General features: G+C 40.6%; 1 protein-coding gene across 18 annotated transcripts in view; it reads right to left on the reverse strand.

Moving 5' to 3' along the window:
* The window catches only part of PLEKHA5 (pleckstrin homology domain containing A5), a 267,495-nt gene that overhangs the window by 7,195 nt on the left and 233,458 nt on the right, over positions 1-26,842 (reverse strand). For 16 of the 18 annotated variants that reach the window (XM_084809202.1, XM_084809207.1, XM_084809201.1 and 13 more), the window contains 9 exons: positions 21,862-21,924; positions 20,470-20,550; positions 20,185-20,334; positions 17,650-17,751; positions 11,545-11,659; positions 11,285-11,328; positions 9,062-9,182; positions 1,542-1,657; positions 452-661 (listed from right to left, as the gene is read on the reverse strand). In XM_084809202.1, the coding sequence (XP_084665328.1) occupies positions 452-661; positions 1,542-1,657; positions 9,062-9,182; positions 11,285-11,328; positions 11,545-11,659; positions 17,650-17,751; positions 20,185-20,334; positions 20,470-20,550; positions 21,862-21,924 (1,002 nt within the window). Of the gene's footprint in view, positions 1-451; positions 662-1,541; positions 1,658-9,061; positions 9,183-10,111; positions 10,301-11,284; positions 11,329-11,544; positions 11,660-17,649; positions 17,752-20,184; positions 20,335-20,469; positions 20,551-21,861; positions 21,925-26,842 lie in introns of all 18 variants that reach the window. The other 2 variants (XM_084809216.1, XM_084809214.1) reach the window with 1 other exon arrangement.

Here is a 26,842-nt window from a genome sequence, read left to right on the forward strand (position 1 = left end):
GGTTCTCCCTAACATTTAGCATCCCGAATTATGCTAAAATTATGCTCATGTCCCTTCAAAAAGTGGGGAGAGGAGGAAGTTGCTCATTTTCTTGGGGAGCAAAAAGATCGCTCTAAGCTTATGAGGAGTATATGGTCTCCCAATATTCCTCTAAAATTAGTAGAGGCTAATTGTCAATGCCAATAGCTTGGTATTATACTTTCTGAATCCACCCCAAGCCAACATTTTCATTGGCTCTACTGGAAGGAAAGCTCCACCAGCCTGGAGTGAGAGTTTTTCCACTGGCCATAAGGAACTCCCTCCCCAATTCTGTTTCCACACCCTTACACCACAATCCTGCTCAGTTCCCCAGGCAGAGCACAGCAATCAGCCCTCAGCCATAACCTCAGCTTGATTTAGCTTTTGTCTGTCAAAAATTGTGCTCATGAACAAAAGTGAACGTGTGGCATACCTGGGACAGCTTAAAAGGATTCTCTCTGACAAGGGATGGGCTTTGTGAAGGGGTTAGATCTGAGATCCCAATAATATTCAGTCCTTTCTTCTTTTCTCTCAGACAAGCCTGTTGGTGTCTCTTTATTCTTTCCATCTGCTCCTCCACAGTCATTCGAGGGCGAGTACTTTCTGCCAGGCATAACTGTTCCACTGCACTTCTCGGCCTTTCCTTGAAAGGAAAGAAAATGCATTGTAAAAAAAGCACTTCCAAAAGGGAAGTGATATTTGCGGGGCACACCTTTACTCCGCTATTGTGACGGGATGTATTGCACTGTTCCCCAAACCTAGAAGCTGGTACAACATGAAGCAACAAGGCTAACTACATAGAGTGCAAGGCTATAAAGTTTAAGTCACAAAGATTTCCATCTATGTGATACACTGCACTGAGAGAAATCCCATAAACATTACTGCCGCTATTCACAGCGAACCATATAAAATACTCACCAAGAGCCTTGGAGAACTAGAACTTGATCGCTACAATAATGCCACTGACTCCCTCCAGATTTCCAATGACCCACAGAATGGGTTGCACTGATGTGGTGAAAGCATTATATTTTGTTTGAAAATCTGGTTTGTCGCCAATGCCTATCAGTCATGATCCCATTATGGGGTGCTCTGTTTTTAAGAGACTGGTTTCGATATTCCACTTTGGTTCAGATGCGGTTTTTGGTCAAGTTTGAAGGCCATTCAGATGCATGATAAACATGCAACCAAGGGCTACAAGGTATGGGAGGGGGCTGCTTATTACATATTTTCAGATGTACACTATACAAAATGCATTATGAGAAACAACATTATGTGACTGACGGTGGAAATCTGGGGAGCCAATCCTTTTCTGAACAGAATTAAGTTGTTTCTAGGTCTTCCCATTCCTGCTGTCACATTCCTATTGAATTTTGTGCAAAGGAAGAGCTTAATTATACTGGGCAGTGGCATCTGCTAGCATAACAGTAGCTACACTGCTTCATTGGTGTGATGCCCTGAGTTGACATGCCATGCTAATGGAGCATCGAAGGTAGCAAGCAATATAATACAATAATTTTAAATACCGTTCTTAGATCTATCTTCTTGGTTTTTCTTAAAGTCACATAAGAAGCTATTGTTGAAGATTCTGGAGTTGGTGACTTTGTTCTGGGAGGCACAACTCCAATGGGAAAATGTGAGCCTATGAAATAACACAATGGCATAAAAAGTGTACTACCAAGACATAATGCAAAATCCTAAATGTAGTTAATATGATATGATAAAACATGTTTATCTTGCAGTTATCATTCAGCACCTCTCTAGAATGACTGTTCATAACAAGGATGTTATAATACATTACACTGAAATCTAATCTTCGTAGCTTATAGCTACAGCAGATCAATAAGCAGTGATTCTGAATTGATGGACTTCCACCACAAGTGCTGATGCTATCCTTTCTGGATTCATGTACAAGTACACAAGCTTTGATGCCAAGGAACATTAGTATTGCTAATGTATTACTCATAATTTCTGTATCCATGCTCCCATTCTGTCCTTGTTCTGCTGAAAGTAGCTCATGAGGTGTGAGAGGGAGGACAGATGGTGGTGGATTTGCTACAGCAGTTGCTGAAACCAGGGCAGGCACATGGATTACGTTAGGGAGACAGTAGGGTTAGACAACCATATTGGTTTGGGAGTCTGGATGGATTAACTATTATTTATGTATGTATTTATTATATTTTTAATGTGCCTAATAACTAATATTCTCTGGGTGGATTACAAACAAAGACTTAAGATGCCATGCAAATAGTTAAAAATATAAAATAGAATACAAATATTTAAAAGAATACAATACAATGCAATACAAAATAACAAACAGCACAGGAATCGATAACATCTCACTTTTCTGTCATGGTTATGGACAAGAGTTAAATTGCTTTTATTGCTTCTCTTTTTTTAGCAGTATCTAATTCATGTGATTTTAAAGCTTTGAATTTTACTGTTTGGTTTGTATAACTGTTACAAGCTACTTTGAGAACTCTTGTTTAAGTGGTATAAATATTAAAAATACATACATACTGTTATGAAATGTGCTCCTCTAGACACATATACGAACTTGCACATGTTATGTGCGCGCGCGCGCACACACACACACACACACACACACACAGAGGCTTCTTCAAAACAGGGCAATTTATTAAACAGACTTTCAAGAACTTAAAAGTATACATTCACTAATTGGGGAAATTAACTTGGTAGAGTGTTCTTTACCAAAAAAACCAAAGCAAGCAAAACATGCATGCATTCAATGGATGTGGAGAAAATCAGGCTGTGGGGAAATTAGCTTAGTTTTCTTGGCAGCTGAACTATGGTGTGTAAGCTATGCTACAGATATGCAACTAAGAGCTGGGCTGATCTGGGCAGGACTTATGAATCCAAGGAGATTGGAGATAAATGAACAGGGAGCCCAAATACCTCTGGGAGAGGAAAAGAAAGGTTTGGGGTGAGCTTGCAAGAGTGGAGAAGAGAAAGTTTCACAGAGGATTTTCCAAACAGTGGATGGTGTGATCAGGCTAGTCCTGGCATACAGTTCCATTAACAAAAGGTGATCATAGGACAGAGTTACCTATGGCTAGAACTCACAAACATTCCAATTTCTAGCACCTTGTGTGCAATCTGCTTCCTCCTGTATCCTCTCAAGGAAAAGGATGACACCCCAAAAAGGCAATAAGGCTTTTCTTCCTGACCACAATCATACTGCATTGATCTAAATCTTCCGGAAGACCTTGCTGACTGATGTGGGCATAACAGAGGAAACCTGGGAGGCAAGGGAAGTCTCAGGAGCAATTCTTCTCACTAGACAGTCAGGGGAATGCTGCACAAAAGTGGTTGGGCTCCCAACCAGCATTGTCCCAAACTAACCGTTCTCTGTCTCTCTCTCTCTCTCACACACACGAATACCCAACAGAAAACAGGATACAGAGTAGGAGGCTACACATTGTAGATTAAGGTCCTCCTGAAAATAGGATAACGTTGTGAAACATACCTCTCCTTAGTGTATGTTTCACAACTCTGAAGTTAATCTAAAAGGCATGACTTAGTGTTGTAAAGTAAGTGTTGTAAATACTGAAGATGCTTAGCCAATGTTTCCACAGAGGCTAGGACCACTGGAATTATATTGAAAAATCATGTCTCTAGGTAGTAGCATTTTTTGGTGGAAAGGCAGGATATCAAATAAATAAATTCATTCATTCATTCATTCATTGGGTCTCAGAGACTATTGGCAAGGCAATACTAAAGTCTCAGTTTTAGAGGTGTTCTTACACAAAGGAAGTTATCTAGTCTAATAATGCCAAAAGGCTTTCTTGCTATAAACTGTAAATTAATCTGCAACATCCTTACAACAGAATGCTTTGAAGTGAAAGATAATGTGCACAAGAGAAGCAGGAAAACTCTTATTAAAAATAAATCACTACATATTACAGCCTCAAAACTGCCAAAAAAGGAGGAAATTCAATTTTCTACTTTAGACATGAATTTGGGGTTCACAACATCCAGTTTTAGAGATATCGCTATCTTTTGTAACTCAAGAAAAGGATATGTAGCAAAATGTACAAATAAAAGAATTCTAACCAATTATTACTTATACTACTTCTGTACTGCCTTTCTCCTGACATAATGGACCCAAGTCTCCATTACAAAATAGTGTTAAAAAGACCCCAACCCTCACAGTAAAAATATTAACAGGCCTTAAAAATGTATGTATAAAACAGTTTTTGTTCCTTGTAACAGCATATAGTGACTGCGATCCAAAGTCCTGCCATTTCGCAAGCTTTCTCCTGAAGAATGTAAGGTGCAACCCCAAGCTATTTATCTGGGCACAGCCACACAAACTGCATTTAAAATCAAGGCAGCGTGCCCAGACCTCCCCACTTGTTCTCAGAGTAATGCAGGTGGTCGACATTCCATAGCCGGACCCTTATAAATGGATTTCATCCTATTTTATTTTTTGCTTTGAACACTTCGGTATGATGAAATGTATCACTCCATCTGGTAAACTACTAGCAACTGCCACAACAAAACAATCTCAAGCTTCTGACAAGGAGAGTGGACGGCCTGCCTTCATTTGTCATTGCTGAGAACCTAATTCCTTATTTTAAAAACTTAGGTCAGATAAGAGAATTGTATTATTGGCATTCCTAAATGGCATTTTTTCTTTACTTTTGGGCAGACAGATGTATAAAACTTTCACTGCATATTGATGGAAATAATTATCAAACAATTGTTTAAAAACTCTGCGGTACTTTGTGTCTGGCATCTCTCAGGCTTCCTGCACAATGCTTTTGACAGCTCTGTTAAAGTGTATGTGAGCTATTTGTTGATCACTACTGCTGCTATGAATGCGATTAGCAGAACAAACACACATGTTAACATTCCCTACCTAAGCACCTAAATCTCTCAAACTAAGTTTACAGGATTTACTCTGAGCCTTCAAGATCATCACTTCCTCTGCCCCAAGCGGATGCAAGGACGATCATCTTATTAGAGCATCAATTCTGGTTTATTAGATTGTTGAAAGAAGCTGCACACATCTGCCTGATCTGAGCACATCTCTCTAGGCCAGAAGCACACAGAGCTGTGACATTAGCAAGATGAATACAATGGATTCCATGTTTCTCACAGGATTGCTACGAAGTGTGGTTGTTTGAGATGTCACACCACGTAGGTGAAGTGATACTTTTTACTAGATCACCTTCCCAAGTGAAAAATAACACAGTCCAATCCCCTACTCTGAGACAGGACTTTTTAGGCATACAGCATCTCCAAATACCTGTCCAGTTTTTAAGTTTAGTTTAAGTAAAAGTTCCAAGGAAGAGATACAACAGCATCCCAGGGTGCTCATTCCATTGTGGAGCTGCCCTTACACCAAGAAGTTCTTTCCAGTCTTTAACCTGTATTTCCCTTCTTTCATGAACTACAAACCACTCAGCTTATATACACTTCAGCTGGCTTTAAATGAATTAAATGGCAAATGCAGTTCAATATAAGCAAGTGTAAAGTGATGCACAGTGGGGCAAACCCCCCTAACGTTACATATATGTTGATGAGATCTAAGCTGGCAGTGACTGATCAAGGAAGAGATAATGGAGTTGTCGTGGAGAGCTCAATGAAAATGTTGACCTAGTATGCAGCTGCTGTGAAAACTTAACATTCTATGTTGGAAATCATTAGGAAAGGAATAAAAAATGAAGCTGCCAGTATCATAATGCCCTTATACAAAATCTATGATGTGACCACAGTTGGAATATTATGCGCGGTTCTGATTACGACACCTTGAAAGAGGTACTGTGTAGCTGAAAAAGGTGCAGAAAAGGGCAACCAAAGTGCGTGCTGGAGCAATTCCCCTATGAGGAAAGGTACAATGTTTGGGGCTTTTCAGCTTAAATAAAAGGTGAATAAGGGGGGACATGTTGGAGGAGTAAAAAATTATGCATGGTGTGGAGAAAATGAAGTTTTCTCCCTCTTTCATAATAATAGAACCGGAGGTCATCCAATGAAGCTGAATGATAGAAAATTCAGGACAGATAAAAGGAAGTACTTCTTCACATAGTGCTTTGTTAAACTACAGAAATCTCTACCACATGATGTAGTGATAGCCACCAACTTGGATGGCTTTGAAAGGGGATTAGACAAATTTATGAAGAATGAATGGCTACTAGTCATGATGGCTATATATTGACCTGGTTCGCATGTAACAGCCAGCTTGGGTTAATTAACCCAAGACTTGTCAACATCTAGGGGAAGTGAGCAAGCGTGCTGCCTCCGGTGCACTCATTGCTTTTCCTTCAGTTAACAACCTGTGATCTCCCTGTTTGTAGGTTGTTAGCATGATGTCCAAGCCCAGACATTCTGGGTTGTTTAGGGGTTATGATTTGTTGTTGAATTAACTCTGGGTTGTTTAATCCCCCAAACAACTCAGAGTGTCTGGTTTCGGACGTCATGCTAACAACCTACGAATGGGTCAACTGTAGGTTGTTAACTGAAAGCGGAAGTGATGAGCGTGCTGGAAGCAGAGTGCTCACTTGTTACCCCTAGATTTTGGCAATCTGTGGGTTAATCACACATGCAGATATTGGGATGGTAAGCTACTTGAAGGATGCCAAGGTGGGAAGCAGTTCTGGCTCTTCTTTCCCATCCAGAAGGGAGATAACAGAGTTGAGGGGGAAAAGGGTTAGGGTAGGTATTGGTAGTATCTTCAGGGTAAAGAATATTATCCTTAACAAGACAGAAACAACTTGACAATTACCAAATTAATTTTTCTTTTTCTTTTTTTTTAAAGAAGACGACGCATTGTTTCCCTGTCTTCTGATGAATCTGAAAGTTTTGTGGAACTGCTTTCAAGGATATTCGAGAAATATAATGCAGGAAACTGGATCAACAAATACTGAAGAAGTGTTCAAGGGCAAGGATGGAAAATGAGCAATTGTTTGAAGTGGTTTGTGCAGAACATGAGAGACATGATAAGACATTAGGAATCCTGGCTGAGGAACAAGCGGGCTTTCGGAGGGAATGCTCTACTATAGATCATTGTTTGCTCCTACACCATCTGATTGGGAAATATACTTCTCCACCGTACAAAGTGCTATTTGCAACATTTGTGGATCTGAAAGCTGCATTTGATTCAATCTCAAGAGTGCAACTATGGCAGAAACTTAGAGATCTTCAGACTGACCCCCGGTTGGGAGCGAGAATCCAAGGACTATATACAAATTCCATCATGCGAGTTAGACTGGATACCAGTGGAACATTATCCAAAGTTATCCCTGTCAATACGGGGGTGAGACAGGGATGCCTGCTGGCCCCAACATTATTTAATATATATCTGAATGACGTGGTAAATGCCCTGTCTGGTCCACAGTTCTTTCCACCCTCTCTGGGGCACCGTCTGGTTTCTGTATTATTATATGTGGATGATGCTGTCATCCTGTCTTACAACTTGGTAGGGATGAGAAGGTTGCTGGTGGCTCTTTCCAAGTTTTGCCAGCAAGAAATGTTGACTGTGAACTATAAGAAAACAAAGGTTACGGAATTCGGTAGATCTAGAAAGATGCATCGCTGGTCGCTGGATGGCCATAACCTAGAGTCAGTAACTAAATATAAATATCTGGGAATCATTTTTTCAAAAGCTGGCAAATGGGATAAACATATAAAAGGGACAGCAGAGAAAGCTAAGATTACAAGTGGGGCAATCTTAAGGTTTTCAGCTGGGAGGGGAGGGCACTTAATTTCCCCACTTTTGGAACTTTATCATTGTAAACTATTGCCACAAATGCTTTATGGGGCAGCGCCATGGGCAAATTCAAACCTGGCTGAGCTGGAATCAGTTCAACATGGGTTCTTAACAAGAGCTCTATATGTATCAAGAAGCACCCCAGGGGCCATAATAAGAACTGAAATGGGGGTCTTACCCATCTTGGGCCTGGTAATGAATGTAGCGGCTCATCTCTGGCTCAAACTGATTATCCAGCTAACCTCACCATTGCTTCAGGCCATTTTTGATGAGATGAACCATGCGGCCTTGGTCAGGTAAAATGAGAGAGTATGTGACCCAGATTGATTGCTCATATGAATTTCTTTTATCAAAGGGTTATGATGTGGCCAAATCGCTCATAAAGTAGAGGATAACAGATACATCGTGGCAAATGGACACAGCCAAGGAGGCTAATTGCAGTCAAATGAATTATATGCTGGGTTGCCAGCTACATTCAACCAGGCAGTACAATATCTGGCACACCCATGTCCCTATTCATTACAGGTTCTTATTACAAAATGCCGACTGAATAGTATTCCCTTGAAGGAAGTAGAGGGAAGATTTCATAATGTACCCAGGCAATGTCGGCTGTGTCCATTCAGTTGCAAGACAATAGAGGATCGAATTCACTTTCTGCTAGAGTGTGCTAAATATGATAACTTGAGATCCAAATATATTTTTCCACTCCTAAAGAAAAAGAGGTTGGAAACATCAAGGGATAAGGTGCTTATGTTATTAAATGGATCGGACTATTATGTTGCTTTTAGAATGGCAAAATATATTTATTCTGCTTTGAAAGTGAGACAAGGGGCTTTGAATTCAAACCCCCAAATTGTGCTTAGTTCAAGGTAAGATAAGACGAAATGGTTCGGTCTTAAGTTTTAAATATTAAATTTTAAGGGTTGTTGAATTTCTGGAGGTAACCAGTGGTTGTTGTTTTTTGTTGTTGTTTTTTAATTTAAATATGTTTTAGCTGTTCATTGTTTTGCAAATGACTGGTTGTCAATGCAATAAAAATCGAACTGAATTGAATTAGACACAGTGTCAATATGGATTTCAGGGATGATTCACAGTATTTATCTTTGATTTTGTTGTTGCTGTAAGCCTTCTCCGCTCATATAATTACATTTAACTTTATTGCACTAGCTGTCTCCTTTATGATAAGAAAAAGTTATTCTATTTGTAAAACTATAGTGCATTGTGTTGTTTCTTCAGAGAGATTACAGAATTTCATATTCCCTGTAAGTGGAAATAAAAACAAACTGTTTTGTAGCAAATAGACATCTTACTAACCTTTAGTTGCAGAAGTTTCTGATTCGGAAACTGGCTCTCCCTTTTCTTCTCCGTTTGACTCATCAACTTCTGCCACAGTTGTTAGCTCAGGCTCACTTTTATAAAGCCGGTAATCTGGACCCTAGAAGGCAACCATAGCAAAGTAGGCACTAAACCTTCTCATGAGGTGAGTCACAACATAACAGCAAAATGGCCGCCCATAGCGTACATCAAAGTTGGCATTATGTTCAGAAACACCCTTCTATTGTAAAGGCTCAGAAAAACTCAGATTGCCTACATTTTGTGTAGATTTATTTGGGGGAGGGGGGACGATGACCAAAAGGCTTTTTTGATGAGGGTCCAAAATGGCACTGTTCATTTTGGAAAACACAGAAAGTCCAAAATTTTCCCCCTGATCTTCATATGCCCCAAATCTACTCCCAAGTAGATGAGAAGAAACAGTGTAAAGCAAATGTACAGTTTATTATTTATAAATTGCATGGCAAATCATAATCCAGAACTTATTACTCAACTATGTGAAACTACCCTCACGGGATTTCATGGGAAAACCTAATAACACACTATTTACAAAGTTTGGGAAATGTGTTCTCCCCCCACCCCATTTCCTCCCTGTCTAAATTTAGACTGTTCCTTGTGGCAGGGACCTGTCCTTGATTACTTAAGAAGATAGTGAGAAGATGCCATGTACATTTTTGGCTCTGAATAAATATTAAAAATTGATGTTGCAGATTGTGTCACAATATGCTTTTTTTTAAAAAGACCCACCCCAATAGACCTTAGCAAAAGTTCAACTCTGGTTCTGAACATGGGACCAGAGATAAAGGAAGTCACAAAGATGCTGACATTTTGTTTGAACCTAACACAAAATGCAACCAGTCTGAGTCATGGGAATATTGATGAAAATAATGCAGCTAGAAATAACACAATTAAGCATAAAAAAGGAACACCACAACATAAAGATAGCCGAATGTCAAAATAAAATGGCAACTGTATGGGGGTGGGGGTGAGGGAAAATGCTTGATGAATAATGTGGCAATTGTGGCCACTTACACAGTGAGCTCCATTTCTTTGGTATCCTTGAACTTGGTGAATCTTCCTCTCTTCAGGGAGATGTACTGGGCCCCTGCTATAACAGAGCAAGGAGCTGCTATCACTGGGCAGAGGGGGTATTATGGGAGGATGCTCTGCAAAGTCATAGGATCGAGGGAGTGGAGGACGAGGTGGGACTACTTCCTCTTCCTAAAGATTGCAGAACAGTCACCTTATTTAGATGTGTTCATCTGGCACAAGAGATATTAACGTCTTTCAAATATTTCACAGCAGTCATATCACAGTTTTGAATTAAAGGGACACTGCTGTAGTGAGAGGGACAGACTGAAAATCTCAGCTACATCATTACTGCACACAAAGATGAAAAATGCACAGATTTGAAAAATTCTGAAAAATGCACAGATTCTTTTCACCATTTGTATATTTCGGCCCCCATTCAAAAACATACACATCAGTCCTCACCCATTCCCAAGCAAATAAAGTAGCTTCACTTAGGACTGGGTCAGCTTTCTACATAAGCAATTATTTATGGTAATTTTTCTGGCAATTCCTTTGCTACTTCCCCTACATTTCATGAGCTGGTGCACTATTGTACGTACCAATTTTAGAATACTACACCATTCAGCCAGTTTTTATGAAAACATTAAAACATGTAATAACTTTCCTAAAAATTAAACTTCTATCCAGTTCCTTTAGGCATTAGCTCCCACATGTAGTTGACAGTGTCCCTTTAAAGATACCATTTCCTCATGTTATTACAGGCTCAGAGATACTGAGCACTCTCAAGTCCAAGTGGTTTCAACCTGGAGTTATGGGTGCTCAGCCCATACTCAACGGAGGCTGTAGGCAGAAACACACATGTAAAGCAGTATTTCTTGCTATATGAAATGTGCGTGTAGTGGGAAAAAGAACTAAGGTTTACATTTGCTGGGGAAAGAGCCTGAATAAAGGGAAAAATCAAATGGGAAGAGATATATGAACTGATAAGATTAACAAGTCACAAAACATACACAAACATTGTAATTTAGGTATTTAGCTTTTAGAAGAAGCCTAGTTATTACATGTATTTATTTAAACATACGAAATACACACATGATTTTTAATAAGTCCAACAAATAGGAATGTTAATCAGAAAAATATTAAACTGATTCTTTAAAAAACCTAAAAACATACCTCATTTTTATACTTGGATGAAAAAGCCTTTGATGCTATGATACCTATTTAAAAACAAACAAGAATATTAATTTTATAGTGAGCAATGAATTAAAATCTTGGTAGTAATATGTAGCTTTGTAACGATTAACAGTTTGCATATTTCCTTTCAATCTTTGTGAAATCAAACTAGATTCAAGCAAGCAAGAATGAGTTACACTCTTTATTTCTTCTACAAGTATTTTCCCCCAGCTTCTAAGGAGGTCAACACACTAATTTACCTGCCTCTGTAGTGCTGTTCCTTTGCTGCTTATGTTTACTCAAACCTTCCATGACATCCTGAATTCGCCAAAGCTCCTTCTGGATTTGAGCACGCTGTATACCAGCCGACTCACTCTGCCAAGGACAAATGTTAGCATTGAGACAGTATGTCTTTTTTCTTTTCTTTTTTAAGGCATCCAAGAATTCACTGTCTTTATCTAGTACCATGCAAACCTATTTACTTATGATATTTCTATACCATCCAATAGCCAAAGCTCTCTGGGTGGTTCACAAACAATAAAACCATAAAATACAACATGATTAGACATAATATAAAACCTTTAAATGTTTTAAATAGAATAAAACCAAAGTAAAAAAACAGAACAAAAGCCAGAAGCGGTGTAAGGATTTACAAACACAATAAGGGAGCAATCCTATGTCGCCTAGATGGCATCTGGGGGACACAGGATTTTTTGGTTTCTGGACTCTGATGCTGGAACCAGAGCTCTGACCTCAGAGCCCAGAAACCATGCTCCCCACCCCCTCCCCCTCGTAGCTGGGGCGGTTCTCTCTGCGCTGGCTACATCTCCATGCTCAGAAGCAGAGTGCAGAGACAGGGAAAATGGTGCGTTCCTGGGGCAGGGAGGTGAGGAGAGGGCGGAAGCTGCATTACACAGCTTCCTATGTGCCGTGCAGCCTCCCCCACTCCCCGAAGCTTCCTGGCTAGACAGGAGAAATCACCTGTCTAGCAAAAAATGCAGGGCAGCTGGAGCACACAGGTGAGGATCACCTGTGTGCTCTGGCTGCCCTGCATTGGATAGTCATCAGCCTCTGAGTTCGGAGGCTGACAACTATCTCCATAGGATTGCGCCCCAACACATTTGAAAAAGCAGAACTGAAGGACTAAAAAGCCTCCGAAAATAAAACGCCCTTCACTTGGTGCCAGGAAGACCGCAGTGCAGGCTCCAGGTGAGCCTCTCTGAAAATGTCACTGCACAACCAGGAGTATTCCAGTTCTGAATACATTGATATTGGGTTTAAACAAAGGCCATTTGAAGGCCTCTCCCAAGCAACAAATCTCCCAAGACTGCCTTTGCTGCCCACATGTCATGGGCTGCTTGGAGTTGTTTGCTTCCATCTATCCCAAGACCCGTTCTGAGGTGGGGAGGGCAATGTGGGAGTGGAGAACAAAGGCAGGAATACATACAATACCCCCTCAGTTAAAAGATATTCTAGTATCAGAAGATCTTGAAAACATCCTAAGGACAAAATTAGGTTGTTTAAGCATGTGTTTGTGCATTATATTTTGGTGATACTTTCTCAAAGTTTTTGTTTCTTTGTTTCTTTCATTAACCAAATTTCGGCATGTGCTGAAGTGAAGGGAAAGTGAACGACTGCACTTTTTTAATAGGGTTTCTGAATCTCTCCCCAAATTCTGCCTGTGCCAGAGGTTTAATTAAGCTTTTGTTTCTTCACCCCCAGTCACTGCATTCCAGCTTCTTAAGTGGCAGAAATTCACGTCATTCTTCTTGGGCAATCTTTGTCAAATGGGTCTACCACATCAGAATGCCTTGGGAACTGCAGACATACTAGCACTATGGGGACAAGGAGTAGTATCCAATGGCCTGCTTATGCCCCTGCTGATTTCCTTCCGCAAGCGGAGGGTCCTATTGATTCCACTGCGCAAGCAGGAGATTTACTGATTCCTAGACAAAGCACTGAAACAAGTGGAAACACTCGTTTCTGGAAGGAGGCAGGTTGGTGGCGCTCCTTTATGCGAACTCTGCCAACCTGCCTCCTTCCAGAAATGAGCGTTTCCACTCGTTTCAGGTTACCCCTGGAAGCACTACATCTCCCTTGCATAAGCGGTGGGTGCCACTTGTGGAAGGGAATCTGCAGGGCACAGAAGAATTGCAGGGGGCATAAACCCATGCAAAGAGAGACAAATAGATTAGCAGGTTATGATTTAACCTTAGACCCCAAAACAAAGTTGTTTGGACTTCTTTTTTCTCATCAACTCCAGCAAAGGAAATCGTTACCTTGTCATGGTGCTGGAGCTTGAGCACCTCAATGACGTCATGAGCTAAACTGTGAAGGGACACCCAAAACGGGAAGGTCATGGCAGAGAGGTCAGACTAAATACGATCCCTGGGGAAGGAAACGGCAACCCACCCCAGTATTCTTGCCATGAAAACTAAATGGATCAGTGCAACCAGAGATATGTCGGTATACCATCGGAAGATGGGACTCCCAGGTCGGAAGATGGTCAAAATGCTACTGGGGAGGAACAGAGGATAAGTTCAACTAGCCCCAGATGTGATGACGCAGCTAGCTCAAAGCCGAAAGGACGGCTAGCAGCCAATGGTGCTGGTGGTGAACGACGAATCCGATGTTCCAAAGATCAACACACTATAGGAACCTGGAATGTAAGATCTATGAGCCAGGGCAAATTGGATGTGGTTATTGGGGAGATGTCAAGATTAAATATAGACATTTTGGGTGTCAGTGAACTGAAATGGACTGGAATGGGCCACTTCACATCAAATGACCACCAGATCTACTACTGTGGACAAGAGGACCACAAAAGAAATGGAGTAGCCTTCATAATTAATAATGAAGTGGCTAAAGCAGTGCTTGGATACAATCCAAAAAATGACAGAATGATCTCAATTCGAATTCAGGGTAAGCCATTTAACATCACAGTGATCCAAATATATGCCCCAACCACAGATGCTGAAGAAGCAGAAGTAGATCAGTTCTATGAGGATCTGCAGCACCTACTGGATAGTACGCCAAAAAAAAAGATGTTATTTTCATTACAGGAGACTGGAATGCTAAGGTAGGTAGTCAAACGACACTTGGAATTGCAGGCAAGCATGGTCTGGGAGAACAAAATGAAGCAGGACATAAGCTGATAGAATTTTGCCAAGGCAACTCACTGTGCATAACAAACACTCTCTTCCAACAACCTAAGAGACGACTTTATACATGGACTTCACCAGACAGTCGACACCGAAATCAGATTGACTACATCCTTTGTAGCCAAAGGTGGCGGACATCTATGCAGTCGATAAAAACAAGACCTGGAGCTGATTGTAGTTCAGATCACAAACTTCTTATTGCACAATTTAGATTCAGACTAAAGAGAATAGGGAAGACCCACAGATCAGTTAGATATGAGCTCACAAATATTCCTCATGAATATGCAGTGGAGGTGAAGAATGGATGTAAGGGACTAGATTTAGTAGATAGGGTCCCAGAAGAACTATGGACAGAAGTTCCCAACATTGTTCAGGAGGCGGCAACAAAACACGTCCCAAAGAAAAAGAAAACCAAGAAGGCAAGATGGCTGTCTGCTGAGACACTGGAAGCAGCCCAAGAAAGAAGGAAAGCAAAAAGGCAACAGTGATAGGGGGAGGTATGCCCAATTAAATGCAAAATTCCAGAGGTTAGCCAGAAGAGATAAGGAATTATTTTTAAACAAGCAATGCGTGGAAGCGGAAGAAAATAACAGAATAGGAAGGACAAGAGACCTCTTCCAGAAAATTAGAAACATTGGAGGTAAATTCCTGGCAAAAATGGGTATGATCAAAAACAGAGATGGCAAGGACCTAACAGAAGCAGAAGAGATCAAGAAAAGGTGGCAAGAATATACAGAAGATCTGTATAGGAAGGATAATAATATCGGGGATAGATTTGATGGTGTGGTCAGTGAGCTAGAGCCAGACATCCTGAAGAGTGAGGTTGAACGGGCCTTAAGAAGCATTGTTAATAACAAGGCAGCAGGAGATGATGGTATCCCAGATGAACTGTTTAAAATCCTAAAAGATGATGCTGTCAAGGTGATGCATGCCATATGCCAGCAAATTTTGAAAACACAAGAATGGCCAACAGATTGGAAAAAATCAACTCATATCCCCATACCAAAAAAGGGAAGCACCAAAGAATGTTCCAACTATCGAACAGTGGCACTTATTTCACATGCCAGTAAGGTGATGCTCAAGATCTTGCAAGGTAGACTCCAGCAATTCATGGAATGAGAATTGCCAGATGTACAAGCTGGGTTTAGAAAAGGCAGAGGAACTAGAGACCAAATTGCCAATATCCGCTGGATAATGGAGAAAGCCAGGGAGTTTCAGAAAAACATCTATTTCTGTTTTACTGACTATTCTAAAGCCTTTGACTGTGTGGATCATAACAAATTGTGGCAAGTACTTGGTGGTATGGGGATACCAAATCATCTTGTCTGCCTCCTGAGGAGTCTATATAACGACCAAGTAGCAACGGTAAGAACAGACCACGGAACAACGGACTGGTTTAAGATTGGGAAAGGAGTACGGCAGGGTTGTATACTCTCACCCTACCTATTCAACCTGTACGCAGAACACATCATGCAACGTGCTGGGCTTGATGAAGCCAAGGCTGGAGTTAAAATCGCTGGAAGAAACATTAACAATCTCAGATATGCAGATGATACCACTTTGATGGCTGAAAGCGAGGAGGAGCTGAGGAACCTTATGACGAAGGTGAAAGAAGAAAGTGCAAAAGCTGGGTTGCAGTTAAACCTCAAAAAAACCAAGATTATGGCAACCAGCTTGATTGATAACTGGCAAATAGAGGGAGAAAAAGTGGAGGCAGTGGCAGACTTTGTCTTTCTAGGTGCAAAGATTACTGCAGACGCTGACTGCAGCCAGGAAATCAGAAGACGTTTACTTCTTGGGAGGACAGCAATGACAAATCTTGATAAAATAGTGAAGAGCAGAGACATCACACTGACAACAAAGGTCCACATAGTTAAAGCAATGGTATTCCCTGTAGTAACCTATGGCTGCGAGAGCTGGACCGTAAGGAAGGTTGAGCGAAGGAAGATAGATGCTTTTGAACTGTGGTGCTGGAGGAAAATTCTGAGAGTGCCTTGGACTGGAAGAAGATCAAACCAGTCCATACTCCAGGAAATAAAGCCAGACCGCTCACTTAAAGGAATGATATTAAAGGCAAAACTGAAGTACTTTGGCCACATCATGACAGGATACCCTGGAGAAGATGCTGATGCTAGGGAAAGTGGAAGGCAAAAGGAAGAGGGGCCAACCAAGGGCAAGATGGATGATGTTCTGGAGGTGACGGACTCGACCTTGGGGGAGCTGGGGGTGGCGACGGCCTACAGGAAGCTCTGGCGTGGGCTGGTCCATGAAGTCACGAAGAGTCGGAAGCGGCTGACCGAATAAACAATAAAAATTCTCATCAACCAATGCTATCTAATTGATTAGCGGCAGCAAAGTTGATAATTGTTGAGAAATGGAAAAAAATAAAATGATTGCATTCGAAGAGTATATCAAGTATGGCAGGTGAGACTGAGAGAATCCTAAGTTTATGAGAGAATAGAGTCCTTTCATTTAATATTGGAAAACAAATTGTAATGTAGAAATTTATATGTATGCATGTATGCTTCAATGTTTCCTAATTATCCAATGAGTTTTAATGATACTGCATTAGAAGTTTTGCATAACTGCAAGCAGATTTATATACTATCATTCTTACTCATTCAGCTACTTCTATGACGGAAGAGGAGAAAAAGCGACTTGGCACAGAGGAATGAACACCTGCAGTAGAAATGTGTAAAAGGCTCATGCGTATAAGACCTATGACTGTAACAATGCTGCTGATTCTGAAGATTGAAACAGCAGGTAAGATAGCACTTTGCTTCATCCCATTATGGGTTACATATATATATATATTTTTTACAAAAACAGTAAACTCTTGATGCTTTGACTTGGATCCCTGCACTGAGCAGAGGGTTGGACCAGATGGTCTTACAGGCCCCTTCCAACCCTACTATTCTATGATTCTTTACGGATCTCATCTACAAGGAGATCTCATTTATAATCCATCCAAGAAACGATGTTATTGGGTGGCTAATACAAATACCATAAATGAAGAAAACAGATATTATATTTAACACAAACTAATGAGTTATCAATGAATATGGACTTGAGCACGCTCCGGGAGAGAGCGCAGGACAGGAAGGCCTGGCGTGCTGTGGTCCATGGGGTCACGAAGAGTCGGACACGACTGAACGACTGAACAACAACAACAAATGAGTTATCAAGTTGAGGCTCTGGTCGCACCTGGACTTCTCCCAGTCGCTCTAGCTGTTCCTGCATGTGGTTCTTTGCAACTGTTACATCATACTCTAGTTTGTCATATTCCCGCCAAGCTCTCTCAAGCTCCTGAATATAGATAAAGGAATACATATATTAGTGCTGATGGTTTGCTCCACTGTCAAATTTACACATTCCAAACCTGGGATCACACATGATGAAGAACAATAAACTGACCGTGTGATTTCTGAATATAATTCCATAGCTTTTATTAGATTCAGACAGGTTCTGTTGCAAGAAATGTTGTGGGGCTGGGCCAGTGGGAATAGGGTGGTAGTGGAGTCAATATGGAACAGTAAAACATAAAAAGAAGTAGACTATAGATTTAGAGTTATTTACTGGAATAGTTCTAATCTAATAAAGATACATTTTAATTATAGAAGTCCAGAGAGCTCTTCAGCCATTCCAGCGCCTTTGTACTAATCAGCCAGACCAGAGGAAGGTTTGAGCAGGTTTACTTCTTTGTGACCAAATGGGTAAAGTCTGCCTGTTTGCACCCTCTGCCTCATAAAATAAAAGCTGAACATTCTGGGCAGGGGCCTGCGGTACCAAGAAGGTGAGAGGCAGACCTCTACAGGACTCCTCTGTGTTAGCTATGGTCCTCCTTCTTGGATGTATTGGGTTGTATCTGATTTTAGCTCAAGGATGCTCACACAACAGGAATCTCTTGCAGCAGCTGGCCATGCTGACCAATTTCTCCCTCCCATTGCAGACCTCCATCCCCACCTCACATGTCTTTCCCCTGACACGCAGGAGAGGGTTTTGGTGGTGTGGAGGAGGCTGCAGTAAGGAGGTGGTGGGGAGAACTCCCTTGCATGCGTCCTTGTGCTCATGCTGGCTTTGGCTGCAACACATTGTCATGGGATTTACAGCTGTGCTATACGTTCCTTTTAAATGCTTCATTTCTCCAAATGGAGGAAAACAAAAACATCGGCAGTAGTAAGACCTGCTTTACAAAAGCTTTAAACTTCTTTAGAGGCCCAGGCACTGTTTTGCTGTGCCACTAAGAATAAGTGGCAAACACTAGCATGTGAATCTTTCCTTCCTTCCTTCCTTCCTTCCTTCCTTCCTTCCTTCCCTCCCCGCCCCCCGAGGCGCAGCTGTGTTAGTCTGTACCAGCAAAAACAACAGAGTCTTGAGGCACCTTAAAGACTAACAAATTTATCTATTATGGCATTCTATAAGTTTTCATTAGTTATTTGAAGGCTGCACACTCTCTCCAGCAATGAAGCACTTATCATCTCTTCCTTGACCCACAAGGATTAGAGAGAAGGGTAGGGCAAGACTACAGGTATCCTACAGAATGGCTACCTCCCATCTGGTATGTGGGGACAGGATACTGCACTATTAGTGCTGATTTGACACTAGCACAAGTGTAATACTAAAGGAACCATTTCCTTTTTTCACCTTCCAAGAAACCTCTAAATAGGTCTTCTTGTTCAGCTCATTTTCTTTCCTGCTAGAAAAATTCAATCAAGTTTTAGGATCTTAATTTATAGATTGGTAATGGTGAGCAGTGAACCCAATATCAACTAATGAAAAACTCTGCAATGTAAATAGGGATATAATCCAACACTATTGTTCAGTAATTCCACAAAAGCCAAAATTGCTGGCAGGATTTAAATCCAAATTTCCAAACTGAGATTCCTGACATCATGGATGAGGTTGATAACGTGAAGTTTGGGGACACTGGCAAAAAGTGTAGTGGCATTCAGATGGAAGGGGCAGGTGGAAAGGCTAGGAATCTGAGTTATCCTAAGTGGTAGGAAAGAAGCTACAGCAAGATTTGGTGGTGGTGAGCTTTCATGCTTTGATAGTGGTGAAGAAGTACTGGAATGTCAATAGGCACAATTTGAACAGATAGTTTAGATGACACGTGGGCAACCTGTGGACTGTATGTGCCCCCCACCACTGAAATTCATGCCAGCAAAAATAAAAGCAGCAGTTTACCACTAAGGAGTGTCAAATAGGCCATATTTAACTTGTTCTTAAGCTAAATTTGACCAATTCACCAGTCCATAGCCTCTACAGAGCAGTAAAAAGGTCAAATTTAGCTTGAGAAAAAATTTAGCTGTAGTATCCATTTTTTTTGCTGCCACCTCATGGAATTCCATGGGGCACTGATTGTGGTGGCAGGAGTGTGGCCCATTGGAGGATCTGGTGATGATGAGGAAATGACACCCAGACTCCCCAAAGTAGCCCATTCCTGCTTTAGACTGATCATTCCCAGCCTTATTTAAAAACTGACAAAAGCTTGAAGTTAGCACACGTCTCTACAATTGTTAACCAGTTTCTAAAATACATTCTTTTCTTTCATTGTACCAAAATGACCACCTCCCTTTCCAATGCTACACGAGGACTGGTAGATCAAGACAAATTAATGTTTGCTAGATTGTGATAAAGAACAAATCCATAGACAGCCAATTAAAAATGCCTACACAAAGAACCATTACTTAACACACCACAGAGTTTTACTAGCTGAAGAAAAATTGCATTACTTACTGCGGTAGCTCGAGACACTTCTCGACAAGTGCTAAGGAGTCCATTCTGTAAATCATCTCTCTGTAAGATGACATTTTGTATAGCAGCTGGATTTTCTGCATTCATTTCTATCTCCTGACTGGCTGATAGCAAAGCTTGCTCAAGCGTGTACTATGGTAATAAAAAGAATAATTTTTAATGTTCTGCATCATTGGACTGATTTTCTTTTTACTTCACTTATCAGTGTTCTGATAATAACGCGTGCACAATAACATCCATTTGGGGTAATAAATATAATTATCCTACTTTTTCCTTGTGCAGCTGCTGAAGCTTCTCTTCAAGGGCTTGCACCACTTTGTCTTGTTCGCATAATCGGCTAAGCTTAGTCTAGTGTGGAAGAGAAGTTGGTGATAATAATTAGTGCCACTAGTTGCTTGGCACAGTGCCAACTGATGCACAGCCTGTTTTTACACACACCCACCCACACCCACACAGTTACAGAAGTAGGAAAATATTTACTGGTAGCAGAACCTCATTGCTGTAATCCTAAATTATACACTAAAGTGGGTATATGAACCAGAGTAGAAATTTCTTTTTAGAAATCCGTGTATATAACTATTGTTCTAAGCCAGTGGAGGTCTATTGGGAGATCTGCTCTGAGGCGGGGAATACTTCATATACACCATGATGTGGGTACAGTGTGTTCCCTGATAGGAGGCAACTTCTGTACATAGGGAGCTGTGTGTACGCACCGGAACTCTGCAAAGTACTAGACCATGCCCCCAAAAGGACCATATAAGAGGTTACAGAAATGATGAAACTTGAAATAGGCTTGTGCAATAGGCTGGTTTATGAAGAATGGGAGATGTCTTTTTGGTAGAGCCAAGTGAGCGGGTAGCTTTGTGTAATACAGACTGTGTGCACTCAGGGCATGGCTCTCTTTGTATTGCATGTATTATATAATACTGCAAAATCCTGCTCTTGAAGATCTGGGATAGGACAACCTGTATATTGGGGTGGGGGGATATGATAATACTGTTGAATTTATAATGGAATATCTGAAAGATAAACTTATACAGTTATTCCCAGTTGTGGATCAACACAGTGATTACTTCATATGCAGTTATTAACAGACTACTCTATACAAACAAGAGAGTATATTCTAATGCTCTGAGCACACAGTCATGTCAAATTTAATCTCAGAACAGCGACTCTTTTTTGTATAATGTTTTTGAAAAGTAGGGTTCAAAGGTTTCTGAACTCTCAAGGGGGGTTGTGGGCGACATTATACATTTTTCACAGCTTTTCAAACAGAGACTCAAAGTGCATCTCAACTCTGCTTCAGAAAGTCTGAGAGATGGGACAAACTAATGTAATCTTCAACTCGAACTATTTTTACGTGAGTCAAACAAACCAGTTTAAATAAAATACTTCAACATAGTGAAATAGTTCTAAGTGAATTAGTGGTTAGAGTGTTGGACTGGGAGATCCAAGTTCTAGTCCCCACTCAGCCATGGAAGCTCACTGGGTGACTTTGGGCCAGTCACAGACTCTCAGCCAACTTACCCCACAGGGTTGTTGTTGTGAGGATAAAATGGAGAGGAGGAGGATTATGTATGCTGCCTTGGGTTCCTTGGAGGAAAAAGGCAGGATACAAATGCAATAAATAAATAAATCCAGCACACTAACAGTACTTACATCAATATCCAGCTCTTCTGATCTGTATTTGTACAGAGAACCCCTACATTCATCTTGTGTCAGCTATAATAAGGAAGAACACTGCCATCAAACAACTTCACTAAAATCATGCAAAACAGTGTGCGGTCTAAAATTAACATTTAATTAAGCATAAATTACTTCAACTTGAAATGTTAAGCACATAATATGCCTGAATGCATTTAATCAACACACACCATGTAAATCTCAGTTTATGATGGAATGCCAAATATGGTTTGTCAGAAAGGGGAAGGTACATCAGAGCTATTTATTCTTGCTATGACGTTAACCAAAGCTGAGACCGGAATCACGTTCCACTTGTGATCTTCAGAATTCATAAAATAACATAAATTTAGTTTTGATAGTAGTCCAAACATTCAAGAACCAAATCAAACAAACAAGGATGGTGGATAAATCAGCTTCAGTGATACCAATGATTTGGCATCATGTAATTATAGAGAACAATGAATAAATTTCTATGTGCGAATTCAGAATATGGAGCTCCATCCTGCCTTCATTTTATCTCTTGAAAAAACTCAAGATGAATTACTTGAGATTTACAAAAAAGGACATTATCTGTTGAGACTTACAACACTGAAAGCCATAAACACACTGCCTTTGGCATGCAGGTTTGGTTACTTCACTGCACTTCTCTCAGCTTTGCTTTAAATAAGTCTTTCAACACAACAGGAATCGCTCTACACTACAGACTCCTTTATCCAAATGCCTAGTGGATATACAATATTTCCACAAATTCTTAAAAAAAAATGGATAAAGGGAAGTAATATTTACACAAGGAGGTGCTGCATGGAAGAGAAATAGCCAATTCAGATAGTGGAGGATTAAATAATTGGGACTTTACTGTTGGCTGGAAAAAATCATTCAAATTTCTAAGCACCAATAGAAACTTTAAGTACATGAGATTTATCAGTTTGATTCTACTGAATATGGTTCCATCACTATTGATTGTACCTCCTTCCTCCAAGATTATAAACTGCTAAATAGAATGGCAGCAAACACAATCAAACTGGAGTTATGAAGGCAGATTGTCAATACAATAACTTCTTTCCACCTCTAGCTTTTAGATTGCCTATTAGCAAGGTACTTTCTAAAATGTGACAGGACATAACTATATGATCATCAATTTGAGCAATTTCCAGAGAGGTAAAAGAAAGCATATTGTTGCACCTTGAAGACTAAGAAATTTTATAGCCTTTAAGGTGCACAAGACTCTTTGTTCCATTTCAGCAAATGCATTTTTGTAGTGTATTAATACATGGAATACTGGCCAAACGCGGATGTAACATCCCCAATCTCCTAAGCATCTTTAGGAGATTGGGAGCAAGCTGAAGGCTCATGTGCTCCTTACTGCCTCTCCCCTGCTCTCCAGTGTTTAACCATATCTAGGACTTCATATCAGCAGTAACTGTGCTTGATAGGATTGCCCAGCCAACCAAAGTTTAAAAGCAACATTTGACATAAAGTCTGCGAACTCTTAGTTAAGTGGCAATCTGGTTAACACCAATAACGGCTAGTGCCAATGTGGACATAAATATTACAACATGTTTAAAGCAGACATGAAAGGTGGGTGAGAGAAGGGGATGAAACTGGAAAAACCACAACATGATCCCAATCGTTACATCTGTACCGGGCCAGTGTAATGAACATTTTTTTACCTTATTTACAATGTGTTCATTGCACATTGAACATTGCACTCATTAATCGCCCTCTCTACCTTCACATATATGCACATTATTTTTGTATACAGTATAACATTATAAGCCTTATCTCTGCTTTTAAGGGACAACTACAAATGCAAGGATGAGGCAAGGGTTTAGCCATACAAGCATTCCAACCACAGAAGATCCTTAGAAGACTTTTTAAGTGTTTCATTTCAAGGCATATCCTCATGCAAATGCACTGGGTGACAATCTGAGAGTATGCACAGTGTATTAAAGCCATATAAGTAATCTTGCTTTGAAATGAACATTTAATGGAATGAGTACCAGGGGATGAAAAAGCCACAGCACTGTTGTGTGTCATGAAGATGATAGGTTTTAATTTGGTATGATGTTTAGTGTCTAACAGGGCCTTCTCATTTTTAAACCCACTTGGAAATGTACTACAGATTCAGTCTTGACAGGAGAAAGAACTGAAGAATGGAAATATCTTTGTTTTTATAATAAAAATATAGATATGCTCAAACATGGCCAATATAAATCTGGCCAAGCTCACAACAGGAAAAAGATGAGAAATATGCATTCATTTACAAGAATTACAGAGTGGATGTGTACATTTTTGAAGATGCTTTGGCATCCAGCTCTCACTTTCAATGCAGTTATAAGCAATTCTGAAAATGTTACAGTTGTCTGCTTTTTAAGCCCAAAACTATTCCCCTCCCGCTCCCCCCCCCCCAAATACTACTGGTTATCACCTAGATTCCTTGGAAGATGGTATCTGCTTATTTAAGTATGTCTGTAACTTGAAAAGCACAACAGTGCAGAGACGTGTTTTACCCAACCACATATCTTCAATAATAGAACCACAAATACAATTATGATTCTACATAGGGTTTGTTCACAATAGAACAAGCCTTCCGTCTCTAAATGCTCTCCCCTTTCATGCACTCCAATTTGCACCAAACCAGGGTTTGCACCAAACCAGGGTTTGCACCAAAGTGGCAAGCCAAATGGTTTGATGCCACATGGAGCTGAATGATAGCTAGAATGACAGAAGTCATTCTGTATGCATAGAATTACGTGAGGCTACCATTGGTTCCAGAACTGCAGACTGAAGAGGCATTTAGTCTATGAAAGACTACAAGTGGCAACAGCTTTGTCTCTCTCAGTAATTTGCAAATGCTTTTCTGGGGAACCCTAGCATACCTTTGAAGGTTATCACAGTTCTTCATTTAGAAAATTGATAATGGCAGACATGTTTCCCTGAATGGCAGCTTGGCCACAATATACTGATCTCTCACTGATGTCCATTGTGTCTAGGGCTATTCTCAGTTCACCCTTGAGCATGCACCCTTGAACATAGAAGTCCCAAACACCTGGCCTTTATTATTAACTGAGTGTTCCTCCTATAAAATCCTTTGTGATTACCAGTCCTGGAGTTCTGTAACAGAGAGTTATTGCAATAAAAAGCTTCCCTGAAGGTAAGAAGTCCAAAGTTAGAACAGACCTCTCTCAATAGAAAGTGGCAACGTCACTAAACATACGATCTGTTTTTACAAGTTTCAAATCTAACAGACTCCTTTAGAGCAGTGGTCTCCAAAGTGCGGTGCGTGCACCCCAGTGGGGTGCGCAAGACGATCCACTGGGGTGCAGAAAGGCCTGATAATTGAGCAGCCTCCTGCTGCCCCGACGAGCTGCCACTCTGTGTAATGATGGCGGTGGCAGAGGCAGCAGGATGGGACTGGAGCAGAGAGGGAAGCTCCATGGCATTTCTCCCTTGGCTCCTGTTCTATCCTGACTCTGCCGCAGCCACCGAGAGCAACTGCACCAGTCTCTGCCAGGCACGGCAGAGGATGGCGCGGTTGTTTGCTCCATCGCGGCACTGGAGCAGCTACTGTCCTGCCGAAGGAGAGCACATCTGTTCCAAATTTGCTGACCTTTTCTGTGATGACAAGTGGCTGTCACTAGTATGCTACCTAGCAGATGTTTCTGAAAAAATAAACACACTTAATCGGTCCCTTCAAGGTAAAGGTGATGTTTTAACAATGAGAGAGAAAGTAACTGCTTTTCGAAAGAAACTTGCGCTGTGGAGAGAGCTTTTGAAATGGATGTTTGGAAATGTTTCCATCGGTATGTGATTTTGTTGCCGAAAACTATGTAAGTGTGTCACCTATAAAAACTCTCATATCTGCACACTTACAAAACTTGGGAAGGGAATTTTCTAACCTGTTTAAACATCTTCCAAACCAAGAGTTTCAGTGGGTTTTGAACCCATTTGTTAAAACTATAAAAATGCAACATCTTCCGATTAGTTTGCAAGAACAACTGATTGACATCAGGGAAGATAGAAGTTTACTAGCTGTATTTCAACAAAAAACTTTGCAGAATTGGTGGAAGGGATTGAAAAATGAGTATCATGATTTAGTAAGTGCAGCCAACAATGCATTTCTTCCATTTGGGTCTACTTATCTTTGTGAGGTGTCTTTTTTAGATATAACAGCCATTAAATCCAAGTATCAAAATAAACTGAACTTGGAACCAGACCTTCGAATCGCTGTTATCATAAAGTCTTAAACCAAGATTTTCAAAAATAACGAAGCATATTCAGTCACATTGTTCTCACTAGAAATATTAATATTTTTTTTAGTGAGAGCAAGTATGGTTTTTTTTAACCAGTCTTTATCTCATCTTTTTTTAATTTCTATGTTTTGTGTGTGTTTATAATGTACATAATATATTAGTGCAGTAGTACATGTATATTGTTTATAAATATACATATATTGCGGGTGCGTGCTCAAAAATCTTTTACTGATGGGGGGTGCACAATGAAAAAAGTTTGGAAACCACTGCTTTAGTGGATGATCACGGCAGACCATTACTGAAACTGCAGCCGTGAGTGGCTCTGGTGACTGAACGTTTTGTAAGACAGTTTTTCAAAAAACTCCAAACATCACTGTTATGATTCACTGAAGGTTTAGGAAAAAACCACCGAAGACATCCCATACCAGAATCTAACCCAAAGACAGAGGGCAACATTGCTATACTTTTATCCAAAATGATCCTCAGAGAATACAGTTTTTGCTGAAGATCACACCACTGACTCAAGAGACAGTGCCACCTAGTGCCCAAATAACAGCACTGCCTATCAGACCTCGCATTTTAATTCAAGGATATCCATCTGAGGGTATCCTTGAATCTCCTCCATCTGAGGAGGGTTTTTTTTAGGACAAAGGAAGCTGCCTTGTACCAAGTCTGACGGCTGGTTCATCTAGCTCAGTAACTAT

Source organism: Heloderma suspectum, chromosome 7 (genome assembly GCF_057233095.1).
Source record: "Heloderma suspectum isolate Gila_16-S chromosome 7, 16-S_ref, whole genome shotgun sequence".
NCBI lineage: Eukaryota > Metazoa > Chordata > Lepidosauria > Squamata > Helodermatidae > Heloderma > Heloderma suspectum.